At 38.8% G+C, this 14,523-nt stretch overlaps 1 protein-coding gene across 1 annotated transcript in view; it reads right to left on the bottom strand.

The window, feature by feature from the left end:
• Positions 1-13,866, bottom strand: part of LOC146460615 (uncharacterized) — a 49,807-nt gene extending 35,941 nt beyond the window's left edge. The window contains exons 1-15 of the mRNA XM_085088051.1: positions 13,754-13,866; positions 12,784-13,067; positions 12,070-12,235; positions 11,448-11,602; positions 10,347-10,569; positions 9,140-9,454; positions 8,568-8,693; positions 7,746-8,029; positions 6,851-7,102; positions 5,916-6,405; positions 5,544-5,681; positions 4,941-5,066; positions 4,331-4,453; positions 3,149-3,283; positions 1,215-1,349 (exon numbers count right to left, since the gene is read on the bottom strand). Of these exons, the coding sequence (XP_084944177.1) occupies positions 1,215-1,349; positions 3,149-3,283; positions 4,331-4,453; positions 4,941-5,066; positions 5,544-5,681; positions 5,916-6,405; positions 6,851-7,102; positions 7,746-8,029; positions 8,568-8,693; positions 9,140-9,454; positions 10,347-10,569; positions 11,448-11,602; positions 12,070-12,235; positions 12,784-13,067; positions 13,754-13,832 (3,031 nt within the window). The 5' untranslated portion in view covers positions 13,833-13,866. The remainder of the gene's footprint in view (positions 1-1,214; positions 1,350-3,148; positions 3,284-4,330; positions 4,454-4,940; positions 5,067-5,543; positions 5,682-5,915; positions 6,406-6,850; positions 7,103-7,745; positions 8,030-8,567; positions 8,694-9,139; positions 9,455-10,346; positions 10,570-11,447; positions 11,603-12,069; positions 12,236-12,783; positions 13,068-13,753) is intronic.
• Positions 13,867-14,523: the final 657 nt, after the last annotated feature.

Here is a 14,523-nt window from a genome sequence, read left to right as displayed (position 1 = left end):
CCACCAATCGACTCAGTTTGACCGTAGTTGTCCCCTGAGGCACTTTTTAGGCCTCCCAAGGGACCAGGGACAAAGATATAGCCGACATAAGATGAATTCAGGGTGAGAGTTAAACGGAAAATTCTTTGTTAGGGCGTTATTTTCACTTAATAATGATTTGCAAGGGAGTTTTTTGACACCCCGAGATCCCTAGGGACATAAACGAGTGAAAAATGTCGACTTTGAAATTTTTCACCTAAAAACCTGGACCTACCTCTTGGAAAATGGTTATGTATTACATCCCAGTACTTTAAACTGTTTATTTTTGCTTAATGTTCATCATAATGCTATTCACTTTTGATTTTGACAGAAATTGCATTCTAATAATATACACTATGAATTTTGGCCTAAATTTCATTCAAATACTACACACTGTTGATTTTGTTCTCTTTTCAATCTTATACTATACACTATGGATTTTTTCACGATATGAATTTGGGCCTCAATTATATCTTAATGCTATACACTACGGATTTGGGCCTTTATTTCTTTTTTATACTATATACTACAGATGTTAGACTAATTTACATCCTAACTCGATACACTGTGGATTTTGAAGTAAATTGCATCCTAATGCTACACACTATTGATATTGTTAGAAATTTCGTCCTTATACTATACAATATGGATATTGGTGTAAATTTCATCCTATTACTATACACTATGTATTTTGGCCCAGTTTACATCCTAATTCTATATACTATGAATTTTGGAGTAAATTTCATGCTAATACTACACTATGAATTGAAGCCCAAATTACATCCTAAAACTATAAAATATGGACTTTGGCCTAAAATTCTTCCTAGTACTATACACTATGGATTTTGGCCAAAATTTTATCCTAATACTATACACTACGGATATTGGCCCAAATTACATCCTAATACTATGCACTATGGATTTTGGCCTAATTTTCATTCTAATACTGTACACTATAGATTTTAGCCTAAGCTTCGTCTTAATACTATATACTGTACATTTTGGCCAGATTTTCATTCTAATACTATACACTGTAGTTTTGGCCTAATATTTATGCCGATTCTATTTAATATCTTTTTCCGTCTAATTTTTATTTTAAACACCATACACTTTGGTTTTTGGCCTATGTTTCGTCGTACTGCCACATCCTTCTTAGTCCTTAAAAGAGACATCCTTAAGCAATAAATTCTACAGACCTTCACACTTTTTCTTTTTTCTGTGGAATTGAAATCCCTGTTCACATCGGCAAAAGTAATCTCCAAGTGTGTTCTCGCAGGTGAGGGAGTGGTATCTTCCACAGGGTTTTTCATGGACCTTGCATTCATTAACATCTGAAAGGAATTTGCCACATTTAGAAGTCTGCTAAACTATTAGCTGTTTATCGTACATGATAAACCATGGAAGATTACTGGAAACTGTTTGGAAGAAAGTTGAATTTTATCTAAAAGTGTAGATTACAAACTACGCGTGCGTCAAAAAAATAAGTGAGGACTATTTAATTTGAAACTGTGAAAGAGGTTACCACTCTCGTAGCAGGCTCTTCAGGCCAATGCAAAATATAGACGGCAAACTGATCCTAGCCGCCGAGGTGGCGAACTTGAAATAAAAACGGGTAGAATAGCTGAAATACATTTTATATATTTTATATTGATTTTCAGGCAAAGCAGACGTTTCTCTCATATTTATACCCAGTTCAGAGTCACTATTCCCTGGTCCCCGGACACCTACGGACGCCCGCTACGTCTAGACTATCATGCTTGCTAACGTGGAATTATAGGAACAGTTTCTTTTATAGTTATGAATATTTGGTTTTAATAAACTGTATTGCATTGTAAAGGTAATCTGGCCACCATAAAGAGATTATAGAGTTGACGTTTTGAGTGTTCGCACTCGATTGGAACTGACAAAGGGCTAACGCTCGAAACGTCAGGTCTCGACTTTTTTTGTAACGTGCCTATACCTTTTCAACTCTGTCTAATAAAACCAAACATTCGTTTCTACTCCCACATCGACGTAGCACCACAGTTTCTTTCCCAACGTACCCCCGTATCTTTTGTTGATAGTTAAGAGACTAAAGAGTATGGTTCCTGGTAATCTTATCTTAGCCAATAGGCCCCTTCATTTGGGATGACAGCTTCACAAACAAGAAGCTCCAAACACTTTTTGCTTACTTTTCATAGCTTAGTTGAGGCGATTCCCAATTATAATATTTCTCTCTAAGTTAAAGGAGAAAAAATTGGGACGAAATTCCCCAATAGGCCTCTACCACTCTGAGATAATTAACAATTATTCACCGAAGTGGAAGTGAATAGTGATGGATGCGGCGAGGTAAATACCCATCACTTTCACTGACACTGAGGTGAATAATTGTTTTAGTATATACCACACAAGCTGAATAACTAGCGGACCAAAAAAGTTATTTTATTTCTGACAACATACCGACAAATGGTACGAAATTTTAAAATCTCGTGCGCCACGCGGTAAGCGATTTCGTATTGTAGAAAGCTCCGTCTCGCTTTCTTGCAGACAAATAAAACTTTTGGAGACACTTGTTTAGTTCCTACAGTTTCATTTCTTCAATTTTTCTGTGAAACTCGTCTTGTTGTTGAAATCATGATAAAAATATTTTCATTGTAATTTTAGTGCTCGGCAGTTTTTGTAAACAAGGGATTGTATTTTTATTTTACGCCTTAGAATATGAGGTTGAAAAGATTAAATAACTTACCATTTAATGCCCTCAAACCAATCTTTGTTGCCTTTTATGTATTTTTATTTTTAACAGCCGCCTCGTTTATCGAATTAATTTATTCTTAAGTAACCGTGGCGAAACGGGAAGCCATGTTGTTTCTCTTCGCCTGCTCGGAGGTGAATAGTACTTGGCTAATCACCTCCAAGCTAGCCAATCAGCGCACGCGAAAAGTACTATTCACTTGTGTGGTATATACTAACAAACAATATTAAGTACTTTTTACTCAAACCTGTTAATTAATGACGAGCAGAGTGTTTGTGGCTGTTAGCCAATGAGGAGGTAGGTAACAGCATCGAAGTGCAGAGAATTTAGGAACTAAGCACCTTGTGTGGCTCTTTTATACAAACATTTGTCACGAGCAATTACCTTATGTTGTTTTACCTTGGCATGTGAGATTTGCGAGACCTGAGGTACTTTTGAAGCCATCTTTACATTTACAGTAAAACGATCCAATGGTGTTAACGCATGTCTGACCAATACTTCCCCACTTCCTAAACTGGCCGCATTCATTGACGTCTTCAAACGACGAACAATGGGCAAAAATGGGAAAGGCATTTTCAATCAAAGATCAATATCATCGCCCGTCTATTCCACAGATATAAAGAAACATGTGCGTATACATAACTGAACAAGATAAGTATATTAGTAGTTGGTGTATTTTATGAATCCTTTTTAACTTATGCCAACAATAATACAGAAGAATGTGAAGTGTGTAAGCAACTTGCACTGTCGGGAATTTGGTAATGTATTTATAAACCGCACATATCACATAGTCTCGTGGCGGTTTAAAGTTCTGTGGGGTGAGATCGGATGTCAGCATGTAAAGGCGCCACTGGCAGCCGCTTCCCACCCACTCAACCTACGCATGAATGTGAAAGAAGATGAAATCAGAGATAGAGATAGACCACCACACCGAGGACTCTTTTGAAACAGTGTGTGGATTGGTCGGCGTCCCGACACACATCTATATCAGGAAAAAGTGTTGCGAGACGAGACCTACGATCTATTGTCCTTATCCAAGAATGATGGGCATCAGCATACAAAGGCGTCTTTATAGTTTGAGTGGAATGATTGCTTTGTTATAAAACTCAGCACAAGATAAATGCCAAATATCTGAAGTAACTAAAGGAAGAACATGATAACTGCAAGAAAGTGTCAAACTTTGGGACGAGTCATGTGTTGGTTGGTGGAGCAGCTGAAAATTTAAGTTTTTCAAACTCCCGAAGAGTATTTTCCCGAAAAGTACAGTATTTTTAAGCTCCGTGTTCTATCGATGTATTTAGTTTTTCGTGCAAACTAAGCTAATTTGGTTTTTAAATCTTGCAGTTACTGAAACAATTATTAAACAGTCAAATTGCTGAAAAAGAATAGTGTGGGAAAATTAGTTGTTTGGGCTTGAACTGTTCTCGGGAATTACGAGAAACGAACGCGTGGACCTAATGTTGTGCTTTCTGAACCACTAGCTACCAAGTACACTAAAAACATTTGATAACAACTAGTCCAGTCAACCTGAATAATTAGCATACAGCAGGGAACACACGTGCGTTCGTCTCGTTAACATACCTAAACATTGCTTGTACGGCTTTCCATGAAACCCGGTCTTGCATCGGCACTCGAACGCACCTTGGGTGTTTACGCAAATGGCGTTTTCAGGGCATCTCGTTTTGTCGGTACACTCATTCACGTCTTTAAATATAACAGATATAATAGATACAAACGAACATGAAAACTTCTAAATTAAGCAGAGTCTATACAGGCCTAAAAAAAAGAATGGCAATCAGTAGATGAAAATCGCATCAAAGTTATAAACTTTAAGGTACCAGACTTTCATGTTATGGACATTTTCCGGCTTCAATGTATTATGTTCGTACTACTAAGCAACCAATTTTAAACCCTGGAAGTGCAGTAAAAAAAAAATAAGACAATCACTTTGCGTCGATACAGAGAGACAAACGTTTTGTCCAAGAAGATCAACTGAACAGCTGAGACCACAGACCGGTAGAGTTACAACGCTTACATCAGATGTGAAAATGAATAATTTCGCCCTTGTTAATAAAGATTTATGTAATTCTGCCAAGAAGACGAACTCTCGACCGTTGATTGAAGCCTAACTCCTAATTGTTTGATCTCTTCTTACCAAATAGTTAAACTACGTGATGTCGTGCGAACGTACCAGAGCAGTTGAATCCATCTCCAACAAAACCAACTTTGCAACGACATTGATATCCACCGACAGTGTTCACACAGACGGCGTCCTTGGAGCACTGATTAGCATCTTTATCGACACATTCATTGATATCTTGAAAACAAAACGAATGCAATCATTTGTTAAAGATACCACACTACAGAATAAATATACTGCAGACTTCCAAAAGGGCATACTGGGTGCTTTCAATTTAGCCAAAAGGTTTGGATGGGAATTCCGGAAAACGTTTTGTGTAAATTCCCATTCGTTTCAAACTTGGAATCTCATTGATAGATCAAAAAACGTACCTGATGGCGCAATGATGGTGCAAGAAGACAACATGGTTGAAACGGAAAAGTGGAGTACATCCGAAGGTCGTCCATTTGTTACAGGAAATTTCCGTTTGGTCTTCACGTTTTGTTTGCATTTCAATCATTCAACCGAAAATTGTGCTATATGGAAAGCGCCGCTGAGTTTTATTCAAGTGATTGTATTAATCAAGTTTACTTGGAGTTCAAATGTACTACTCAGAAGTTCAGGCCTTTAGTAAACGTCCTAAATTAACCATTAAGAGCAATAAATTAACCTTACCAGTGCAGTTTCTGTTCTCACCAGTGAAGCCAGATTTGCAAAAGCAAGAGAAACGTATTTTATCACCCTTTCTACTCTTTTCACAAATAGCTCTTGGAACGTCACAATACGGTAGTGCATTCATACATTCAGTTTCAGCTGTAAGCAAAGAATGTCAGGCAAAAATAAAAACAGTATATAGTCCACAATTAAAACCGGTGACATGGTAAAGGATACAAAGATATTGTGCTTTCATCAGTAGCACCACTTCATCCTCAAGAATCGCAGAATGTAAATCATTTCATATAATATTTAACACGTGGTGTTCAAGGGTTTTCTGTTGACACGTGTCACTTTGGCATTTCTTATTCCATTGATTTTATACATACTTACGTTTGCACTTTTTTCTTGGATCTCCATAGAAACCCTGCCTACACCTACAAGAGAAGCTTCCTTTGGTATCAGTGCAGATCGCATCCTTGACACAGTTGTGAGTGTCGGTCTTGCATTCGTCAATATTCACACACTTCTTGCCATCCCCAGTGAAACCTTTGTGACAAACACACTTGTATGAGCCATTCATGTTAACACACTCGATGCCATCTCTTATTAAACCACAATTATGCTCTTTCCTGGCGCATTCGTCAATATCCTTGCAAGAGCGACCATCTCCTTCAAAGCCTTTGTTACAAAGGCAATCGTAGCTCTTCCGAGTGTCCACACAGGTAGCCCACTTGTCGCACTTGTGAATGCCAAGAGTGCATTCGTTGGCAATTACACAGCTTCTCATTCCATCTCCCACATAACCTTCTTTACACTCGCATTTGTAGCCACCAGGAGTATCCATGCATTGTCCGTGTGGTGAGTGGCATTTACCTTTTATCTGCATAATATAATTTGCATCTTAAAAACTCTGTAGGAATGCTGGAACACCTGTTTCGTTTAGGATTATGAGCTTCAAATGTGAAAACTGAACGGTAGTTTTTATGTAACCACCACTTCCATTTCACTGGGTCCAGAAGAGAGGCAGACAGATAGACACTAAGACAAGCAGGTAGGAAGGCAGCCGCACTGACAGACAGGCAGACAGATGGCGAGGAAAAAGACAGGTGTATAGATAGACCAACAGAATGGAAAAATGATTATTTAACATGCTAAACATCTGTTTTCTATTGTTGTTCTCGTTAGCTTTTCAGAGGTTCTAATTAGTATTGATAACGATAAAAAGATAGGTTAGGATTTTGTTTGCATACAATAACATTGAGAGTCAGCAAACCAAAAACTTTAAAAATTTACTAAAATTCTTAACAGGTACTAAAATACCATACCGACGGATCGTTGCATTCCTTTATGTCCTCGCAGCGTAGACCAGCTCCAGAAAAACCGTTCTTACATTTACAATGGTAAGAGCCAAGTGTATTAATGCAATCTGCGTGAGGACTGCATTTATGATGCTTTGAATTGCATTCATCTAAATCATTGCATTGCTTGAAGTCACCATGGTAACCAGGCTTACACTTGCATTGGAAACCTCCCGAAAGATTGTTGCAGAATGCGTTCTTGTGTTTTTCGCAGTGTTGCTGTCGATGTTGAAGCAAAGGAAAACATTAGAAAACCAGAACGTGTTATGGTGCACTGAGGGCCTCAAATTATCAGTGAGGGGATAGTATTTAGTGGAGGAGAAACCTCCATAACAGTATCTTTTACTGCTCCCGTGGCAAGACGCAAAAGAAGGCGGTCAGAGAATTTAACCTATACTCAACTCCATTTTGTTTAACCGCTGGTAAATCTTTCGGGTTATCAAATTATCGCAAATGAACCAGTGAGAGGCCCCCTGTTTATTGTAGCTTTGTACACTCCCTTTTTTTTTAAACAAGTTATCCAATGGTTTTGATTTCTTTGGCATATACTATCTTCCCAAGAGCTTGGTGGGATGAGGAAGAAGGTAATGCGACTCCCCTAAATAGAATCCGTTGGAGACTATGTGACTGCATTTTCTCCTGTTTGACATCAATTACACGTGTTAACTTTGGCTTCGGGTTGATTCACCAATTCATTTTGTTATAATAACGAGATTTAGAATGTTTGTTTTACCCGATACGTATTTCAAATGGGTATCGGGTAAACAAACATTCTGAAATTCAAATCGCTTCTTCTCATCAACCCATGACAAGCGCTCATGCCCTTATAATTATGGGACTTGCGTTATTCGTCACAAAATACCTTGTTAGCAAGTACTTTGCATTCATCTATGTCGAGACAGCTCTTGTGGCCATCACCTTGAAATCCTTTCTTACAAGGACAGGTGAAGCTTCCAATGGTGTTTTTACAAATGGCGTCTTTGTGGCAAACTTTCGTCTTACACTCGTCCACGTCTATGCAGGGTTTCTTGCGCGGATTATCACCTGTAAAGCCCTTGGGACAAAAGCACTTGTAGTACCCTGGGATATTTTTACATGCCGCGTGTAAACCACAAGATGCCATCCCCGTGGTGCATTCGTCTTCATCTTTTCATAAAAAATAATTCAAACAAAGAAGTGATTATTAATGCATGTAGAGGCATGGTGACAAAACACCAAGCTAACTCAGCCTACAGGGAGGAAGACAGATTCTGTGGAAATATAAATGATAAACTCCACGACTTGTGTATGAGCACCACTGCCATTTTTTCACCATACAATTTGTTCTGTAACCTTCTGCTTCTTACTCACATAGTTAAAATACCTGATCATTCACCCTGGTTTTTTTTTATATAAGCCTCATGGTTTCGTTTAGGTTTGCTCGCCATTTTTTCCTTCGATTTGAGAACCTGTTTTTTGCAGTGTATTTTGTAATGTGTGTAGTGTGGTAACAAACAGAAAGAAATAAATGATTTTATGATTACGAAGTCACTTTATTGGGCTTTCCCCGAAGCCGTTCTCCTTCCTCTGACTGTCCTCTGACGTCACCGAAATCGTGCTCTCGATGCACTCGTCAACCTAGGCGCACATGCGAGTTAAGTAGATAATACTCCCCTGATTATAAATAATAGTTATAATGGCATACCTCTACATTCCATTCCATTCCATGCAGATGCAATAGGACAGTTTTGCCGCACAACCGTGAAAGGAATCCGGCTGTCGTGGCACTGACCCTTTTCTATTTCACCTCTTTGGCAGCTGTCTGGTTTATCTGTATGCGATAGAATGAATGATTAGAGCAAAAGGTTTACCTTCATTCGAGTATTATCGAAATTGTTCCTATGATTTTCTCCTTTAAAATAACTGTACTGCTTTAAAAGGTATTTCTTCCTTTATATTTAACAAGCTTCAGAACAGAAATGAAAAGGAAAGAAATAAGGAAAGTCAAACAGGCAGACCGACTGACAGAAAAAGCAGGCAATTAGGTAGGTAGGTAATCCAACACGCAGGCATGCAGGTAGGTAGTTGGCAACATGTGTAGGTACGAATGTTTGCTTCTATCAACAGAGCTCATAATGTAATTTGTCCACCATAAGGAGCTAGATCCGATTGCTCGAATCTCTTAACGGTGGCCAAATTATCTTGTCGACTCTTTTGATAAAACCAAATATTCGTTTCTACTCATTTGGCGCACCACAATCTCTTTAGAAACCCTACCTCCATTTTCTTTGTACCAAACATTGTGTCTTTTAATCCAGCTGGCAGTATTTACGGCTGGAGCAGCTGAAGTCACAAGGTACCCCTGACTATTCTCTAACCAGAGTTTGGTCTTTCCTGGTGTAACTCCATTAGGTTCTACTTTCTTCCTGCTGACAAAATCCTCTTTCCTTCTGTTTTCCTTTTGGTAGGAGAACTGATACAGGGTACCTCCAATGTTTTTCAGAAAATGAAGCTGTGAATCTACACGAACGATTTGTCCAGCGGACAGGTAAGCATCCTGGCGAGAAACTCTTGCAACGAAGTCAATCTTCTCTACAAAAAAGAACCAGTTACCATATGAAAAGATAAATCTTTTTAGTAACAATACATTGTATTGTAAGTAGTCTAGTATGCACCGTTCAGGCCTCTTTTTTGCGGTGGAATACATGAACCTCGATGACGCCATGGACTGTTGTCTTCATCTCGTAAATAAAATGGTGATTCTCATTGACGTGCTGTGGATACATTATTATGATAGGATGATGTCATGTACTATTTAAGGCTAACCGATAGGTTATAAACCGGTTTCACAGGTTTGTCAACGGCGCCATGTTGTAGATTTATCTTACGGCAGTCATGGTCGGTATAACCGATTTGACAGGTTAGTCGTGTTCCTGCACTGTTACCCATGTTATTATTTTAATTTAATTGAGCTTTGTTGGTTTTAACACAGTTCTGTAAAACAACAAAATAGCCCTTTGTCGTCTGTGTTGTGTATGTTCTTTATTTATTCAAATCGCCCAATCTATGTGCCTGTTTAGTTTGTACGTGCCATTAATAACATGCAAAGTTTAGCAGGAAGGAATCAATGAGCCGGATTACTCTTACTCTGAGCACTGTAATAACAAAGACGACAGAAGATTGATTTGTTGTTTACAGAACTATTTAATCACCAACAAAGCTCAAATAAATTAACATAAAAACCTGGCTAACGGTGCGTGCAAGGGAACACGCGTAACCTATTTAACTGGTTATACCGTCCATGACTGCCATAAGATATAAATACAACATTACTTCGTTGACAAACCACATTTTATTTACGAGATGAAGACAATAGCCCACGACCTCATCTACGTTAATGTATTACACCACAAATAGATGAAGTTCCACCGCAAAAAAGAGATCTTAACGTTGCATACTATACTACTGTTAAATAATTACTTACCACACCAAGCGCTGAAGACAACTTGTAACTGTTCTCGTCCAAATTTGTATAGCTTGATGGGTCTCCTTAACTTAACTTGGTTTGACCACCATAATATCTCAACAAGGTACAGATCTTCCTTGACATCGTGCAAACGACCAGAGATATATTGACCTTGAAGAGGTGCAAGAACACACGAGTTTACCCTGAGTTCTTCTTCAAGTGGCTCATACTGCGGAATAACCTGAAATACATAACAAACTTATCATTTTATGGATAAACGGTTTTCCTTGGGGAGAGATTTAAAACGGGTCCCCTCAAGTTAATTTATTTCTTTAGAGCACGGTGTGAATAATGGCACCCAATATTAAAACATAAGATCGTGCACTTTTTTTTTCTCACTCCTCTCTTCGTTCTCCTTTCTTCTCTCTTTTGTCCCATTCTGAACTTTTCGGGGCTGAAAGACACGTGTTTCTGCCTTTGTCTTTGTCTGTCAAGAGAAGTGCTCAAGTTTCCCTCGACCCTGTGACGATAAAGCTGCGTTTACGCCTTGCTCAAGTTTTCCGGGACATACTCTAATGCCAAGCTTACGTCTCAACATAGGATCCACTGATCTCTGCCCCGTTGACTGGTTATATACAAAACTACCAGTCGGGTATGGCTAGTCACCTTATGTTGGCTTCCCAGAGAGGGTGGGGACAGTACCCCCCCCCCTCCCCCCTTTAATAATAATGGACCAAAAATAATGGTCTTTATTCCTCATAAGATATGATGGACTTTATGGGGAGGCTCCGCTCGAAAGGGGTAACTTTTTCAGGAAGGAGATATATAAAACTTAAGGGATTTCAACAGCTGAAGTAAAGCAAAGGGTATGAAAATTTGTCATAGGGGTATTTTAAAGGGCCTTTCAAAAGGGTAGAATAGTATGTAAAAGGGTGAGGGTCTGGATCCCGGGGCGGAACCTCCCGTATAAAACTTTGTTAGGTAATCCCGTGAGGTTGGCTTTTTGACCAAAACGGATCTTTACAAAGCTTTTGCACCGAGCTTTCGACAGTGAAAAGCTTACTCAACTCACATAAGGAGCGCATTTAGTCCAACATCAAAAACTGATACAAAACATACCTCTGTGAATTTTGGATAGAAACTGCGTCTCGACGGCCGTCTGTTTCCTTTAACTAGATCCACCTCATAGGTATGATGATTTATTGTCTTAACTTTCATCTTCTCATAAGTCATTGCCAGGAAGTTGACCCTCATGAACACTGGCTGACCTTCATCTGTTGAAACACATAGACAACTCTCTTTAGGCTGAATATCGAGGGTAGAAAGGAATTCTGTCCATTTTGAACAAAAGAAAAAGACGTACTTTTTTTAGCAAAACTAGCTGCTTTGGTTGATAGGGGCCCGAGGTATGGAGCGATAGATAGCGTGGGCTAAAAATAATTAAATGTGATTTTCAAATTTTCTGTAAAAAAAATATAAAACATCAATGAAAAAGCAAGTATTTTTATATCGTATTGTACAGGTTTGTCATGATATTTACATCTTCCGTACTTTATCTATGATCTCAGTTTTGAATTTTATGCAGAGATTACGTCATAGACTCCGCCATGTCATAACCCATACTATCCTCATCTAGTTATGGACTCCATATTGCAGCACAGGCAAAACTCCCCTTCCCCTCTCCTACCACGCTGCTCGATTGTGTTTGCATGCCAGCCTCCGAGGATCAAGAATTACTTACTTAAGTAACGACTTCCATAAACTTCCGCTTTCAAACATGCACTGTGGTGCTTAGACTTCTTGGTCACAAACGTCAATGGGTATATCTTGACATAACGACCAACTTTTCGTTCTTTAGTCTTGCTGTAAGCAATTTCGTCGGGAGATTTGCCTCCATAGAACTCTGGCTGCAAATAAAATGTCGTGATCATCCGAACATAAAGTACATAACAATAACCTGCCAGTTAGTGTGAAAACATTATCCTTCCCTTCAAAATAGTTCCCAATGTATTTCGTTTATCTTTTCAGTTGCTGGAATCAGGTATTAAAGATTTCCATGAGGTTAACTGGTTGGTTTATGTCCTGCATGGGAAAAGTTGACATGACAATCACCAACTTAAAGATTTTCGTTCAACATAAATAAGTGGTCCAAATGCTACAAAACACAGACCACGTATTGGTAAAAAGATTGATGTTTAGAAAGAAATTCCAATACCAATTCTATTTACATTTAGCCTTTAACCTACGTGTTGGTAGCGCAAAAATGGCCATTGAGTAAAACAATTTACGCGAGCACAAGAAGAACGACAGTTAACTGAGTATATTTGCACCCTGTTCGACTTTTTAGCCCATTCTATGCGTCAAGTACAATGCTGGTGCGAGCAATCCTTCCAGCGTACAGGCAATGCGTGCTCTCACCAGCGTAACATACCTGCTCAGTCCAGAGATAAATTACCTTGATGTAATTCCACGTGTCCCAAAAGCTCTCTTCAGGTGAGACCTGTACCCTGAACCTTGTGACCCAGGTCTCCACTGTCCTGTCTCTGCAGCCCTGCACTTTGAACCCACAAACAAGATACAAGTCTCCTAAGTCTATTTGTACCCACGGGTGCTGATCTATTTTGCTGGGAGACCATCCTGCTTTTCCAAACTTGACAAATGAGGGTTCGTAGTACCCGGTCTCGCTGGATGCGGATATGCTTTCGTCCGCAATGTTCGCTACAAGAGCATCGCCACAGTCTATAAATAATTAAAGTTGAAAACAAATATACGGTACGTTTCATTTGTAAGAATCCAGACCGATCAGTTCGCAAAAGGGATTCATTGGTTATATACAAGTCTATATTTTTTTTTCTCGCAATGAACCATTTTTTGACAGTTCTAGAGAGTTTCGAGTGACCGGACTGGTTATTTCTTGTTACACATATCTTTGTCAGGATGGTTAAAAACGATTCGTACATGTCTGCATTTGAAAAGTTTATTTATATTACTGTGTGTACCACAAAATTTGCCAAGTTATCACGTGACAAACGCCTTCGTTCCACAACTGGCGTTGGTTCTTTTCTATTGTTATTTAGGAGTATTTTTAACTGGCCCTCATGTAAACACGCGCGACTGCCATTCGTTGCGTTTTGCTGGCTTAGCACGCGCAGAACTGTGAACCGTTACAAAGCCGTGATTCAGTTGGCTTTTCAAAATAACCGGTGAAGGCCGAAGTTGTTTGGCCGAAACGTCTTTGATGCTTCATTAACGTTGTTTTTAACGTTCACAATAGTCAGTGCCAAACAAAAAATTTTTTAGTTCTGATGTCTATCCCTGACTGTAATTTTAGTATTTTTTGTCCCACTATATCTTGCAAGACTTCAGTCAACATATAAAAAGGGGAAAATAGAGTTTCAAAGTATATTTGAGTGGATAAAACTTACCGTCAGATTTGGCTTCGTTCGCAGCGATGAACAAAGAGATCAGGAACAAAAAAGTTATTATCACATTCCGAAACTTCATCTTTGATGGACAGAGTTCCTGAGCAGAGAATTTGTGATTGATTCATTATCTTGTCATCAGTAATTCACATGTTTCTAGCGCGCGCATAAATTAGAATAAAGGAATGGAATTTATTCTTTCGCTTTCTCTCTTGTGAGTTGGAGTTTTAAATTATACTCTTGATCCGTGGTTGACTCAAATACCTTGGAATGTAGCAATTTCATTATAAGAATAATTCTTTGTTGTATTTTAATGTCCAAACGATTTCCTTTACCATTCTCGTTGTCTTGCTGTTTCCATAGTGACCTACTCTACGGTTATTATGAAGCGTAAACTTTAAACAGGCCTAAAATATTGTAAATTTGGCCGGTTTTTCTGAGTCGTAAAACGGTTTTCAATTGCATGAGTGTTAATAGTAATTCGCATTTACTTTAGTTTTGCGTTTACTGCGTTTTGTGATTGATTAGCAAGCCTCGCGCCACTCTCACAGCTAATAAGAGGCAAGACCAAAACCAATCACCACTTTTTTCCATGCGTTTTTTCCGCGCTTAGCGCCGGTTATACGCATGTACTTCAAATTCTGATTGGTTCATTGCGCTGTTTGTGTCGGTTTTGCTAGTCGTCTCTTATTTTTCTTAGGATTTTAGTTCGAGCAAAACATAAACGCGACAAAAAAAAAGCAAAATAAGAGCCTGACCAATTTACCTATGGA

This window comes from Pavona decussata, unplaced genomic scaffold (assembly GCF_977016875.1).
Source record: "Pavona decussata unplaced genomic scaffold, jaPavDecu1.1 SCAFFOLD_210, whole genome shotgun sequence".
Classification (NCBI taxonomy): Eukaryota; Metazoa; Cnidaria; class Anthozoa; order Scleractinia; family Agariciidae; genus Pavona; species Pavona decussata.
Note: the sequence above shows the minus strand (reverse complement) of the source record. Positions and strands in the feature narration are given on the sequence as shown.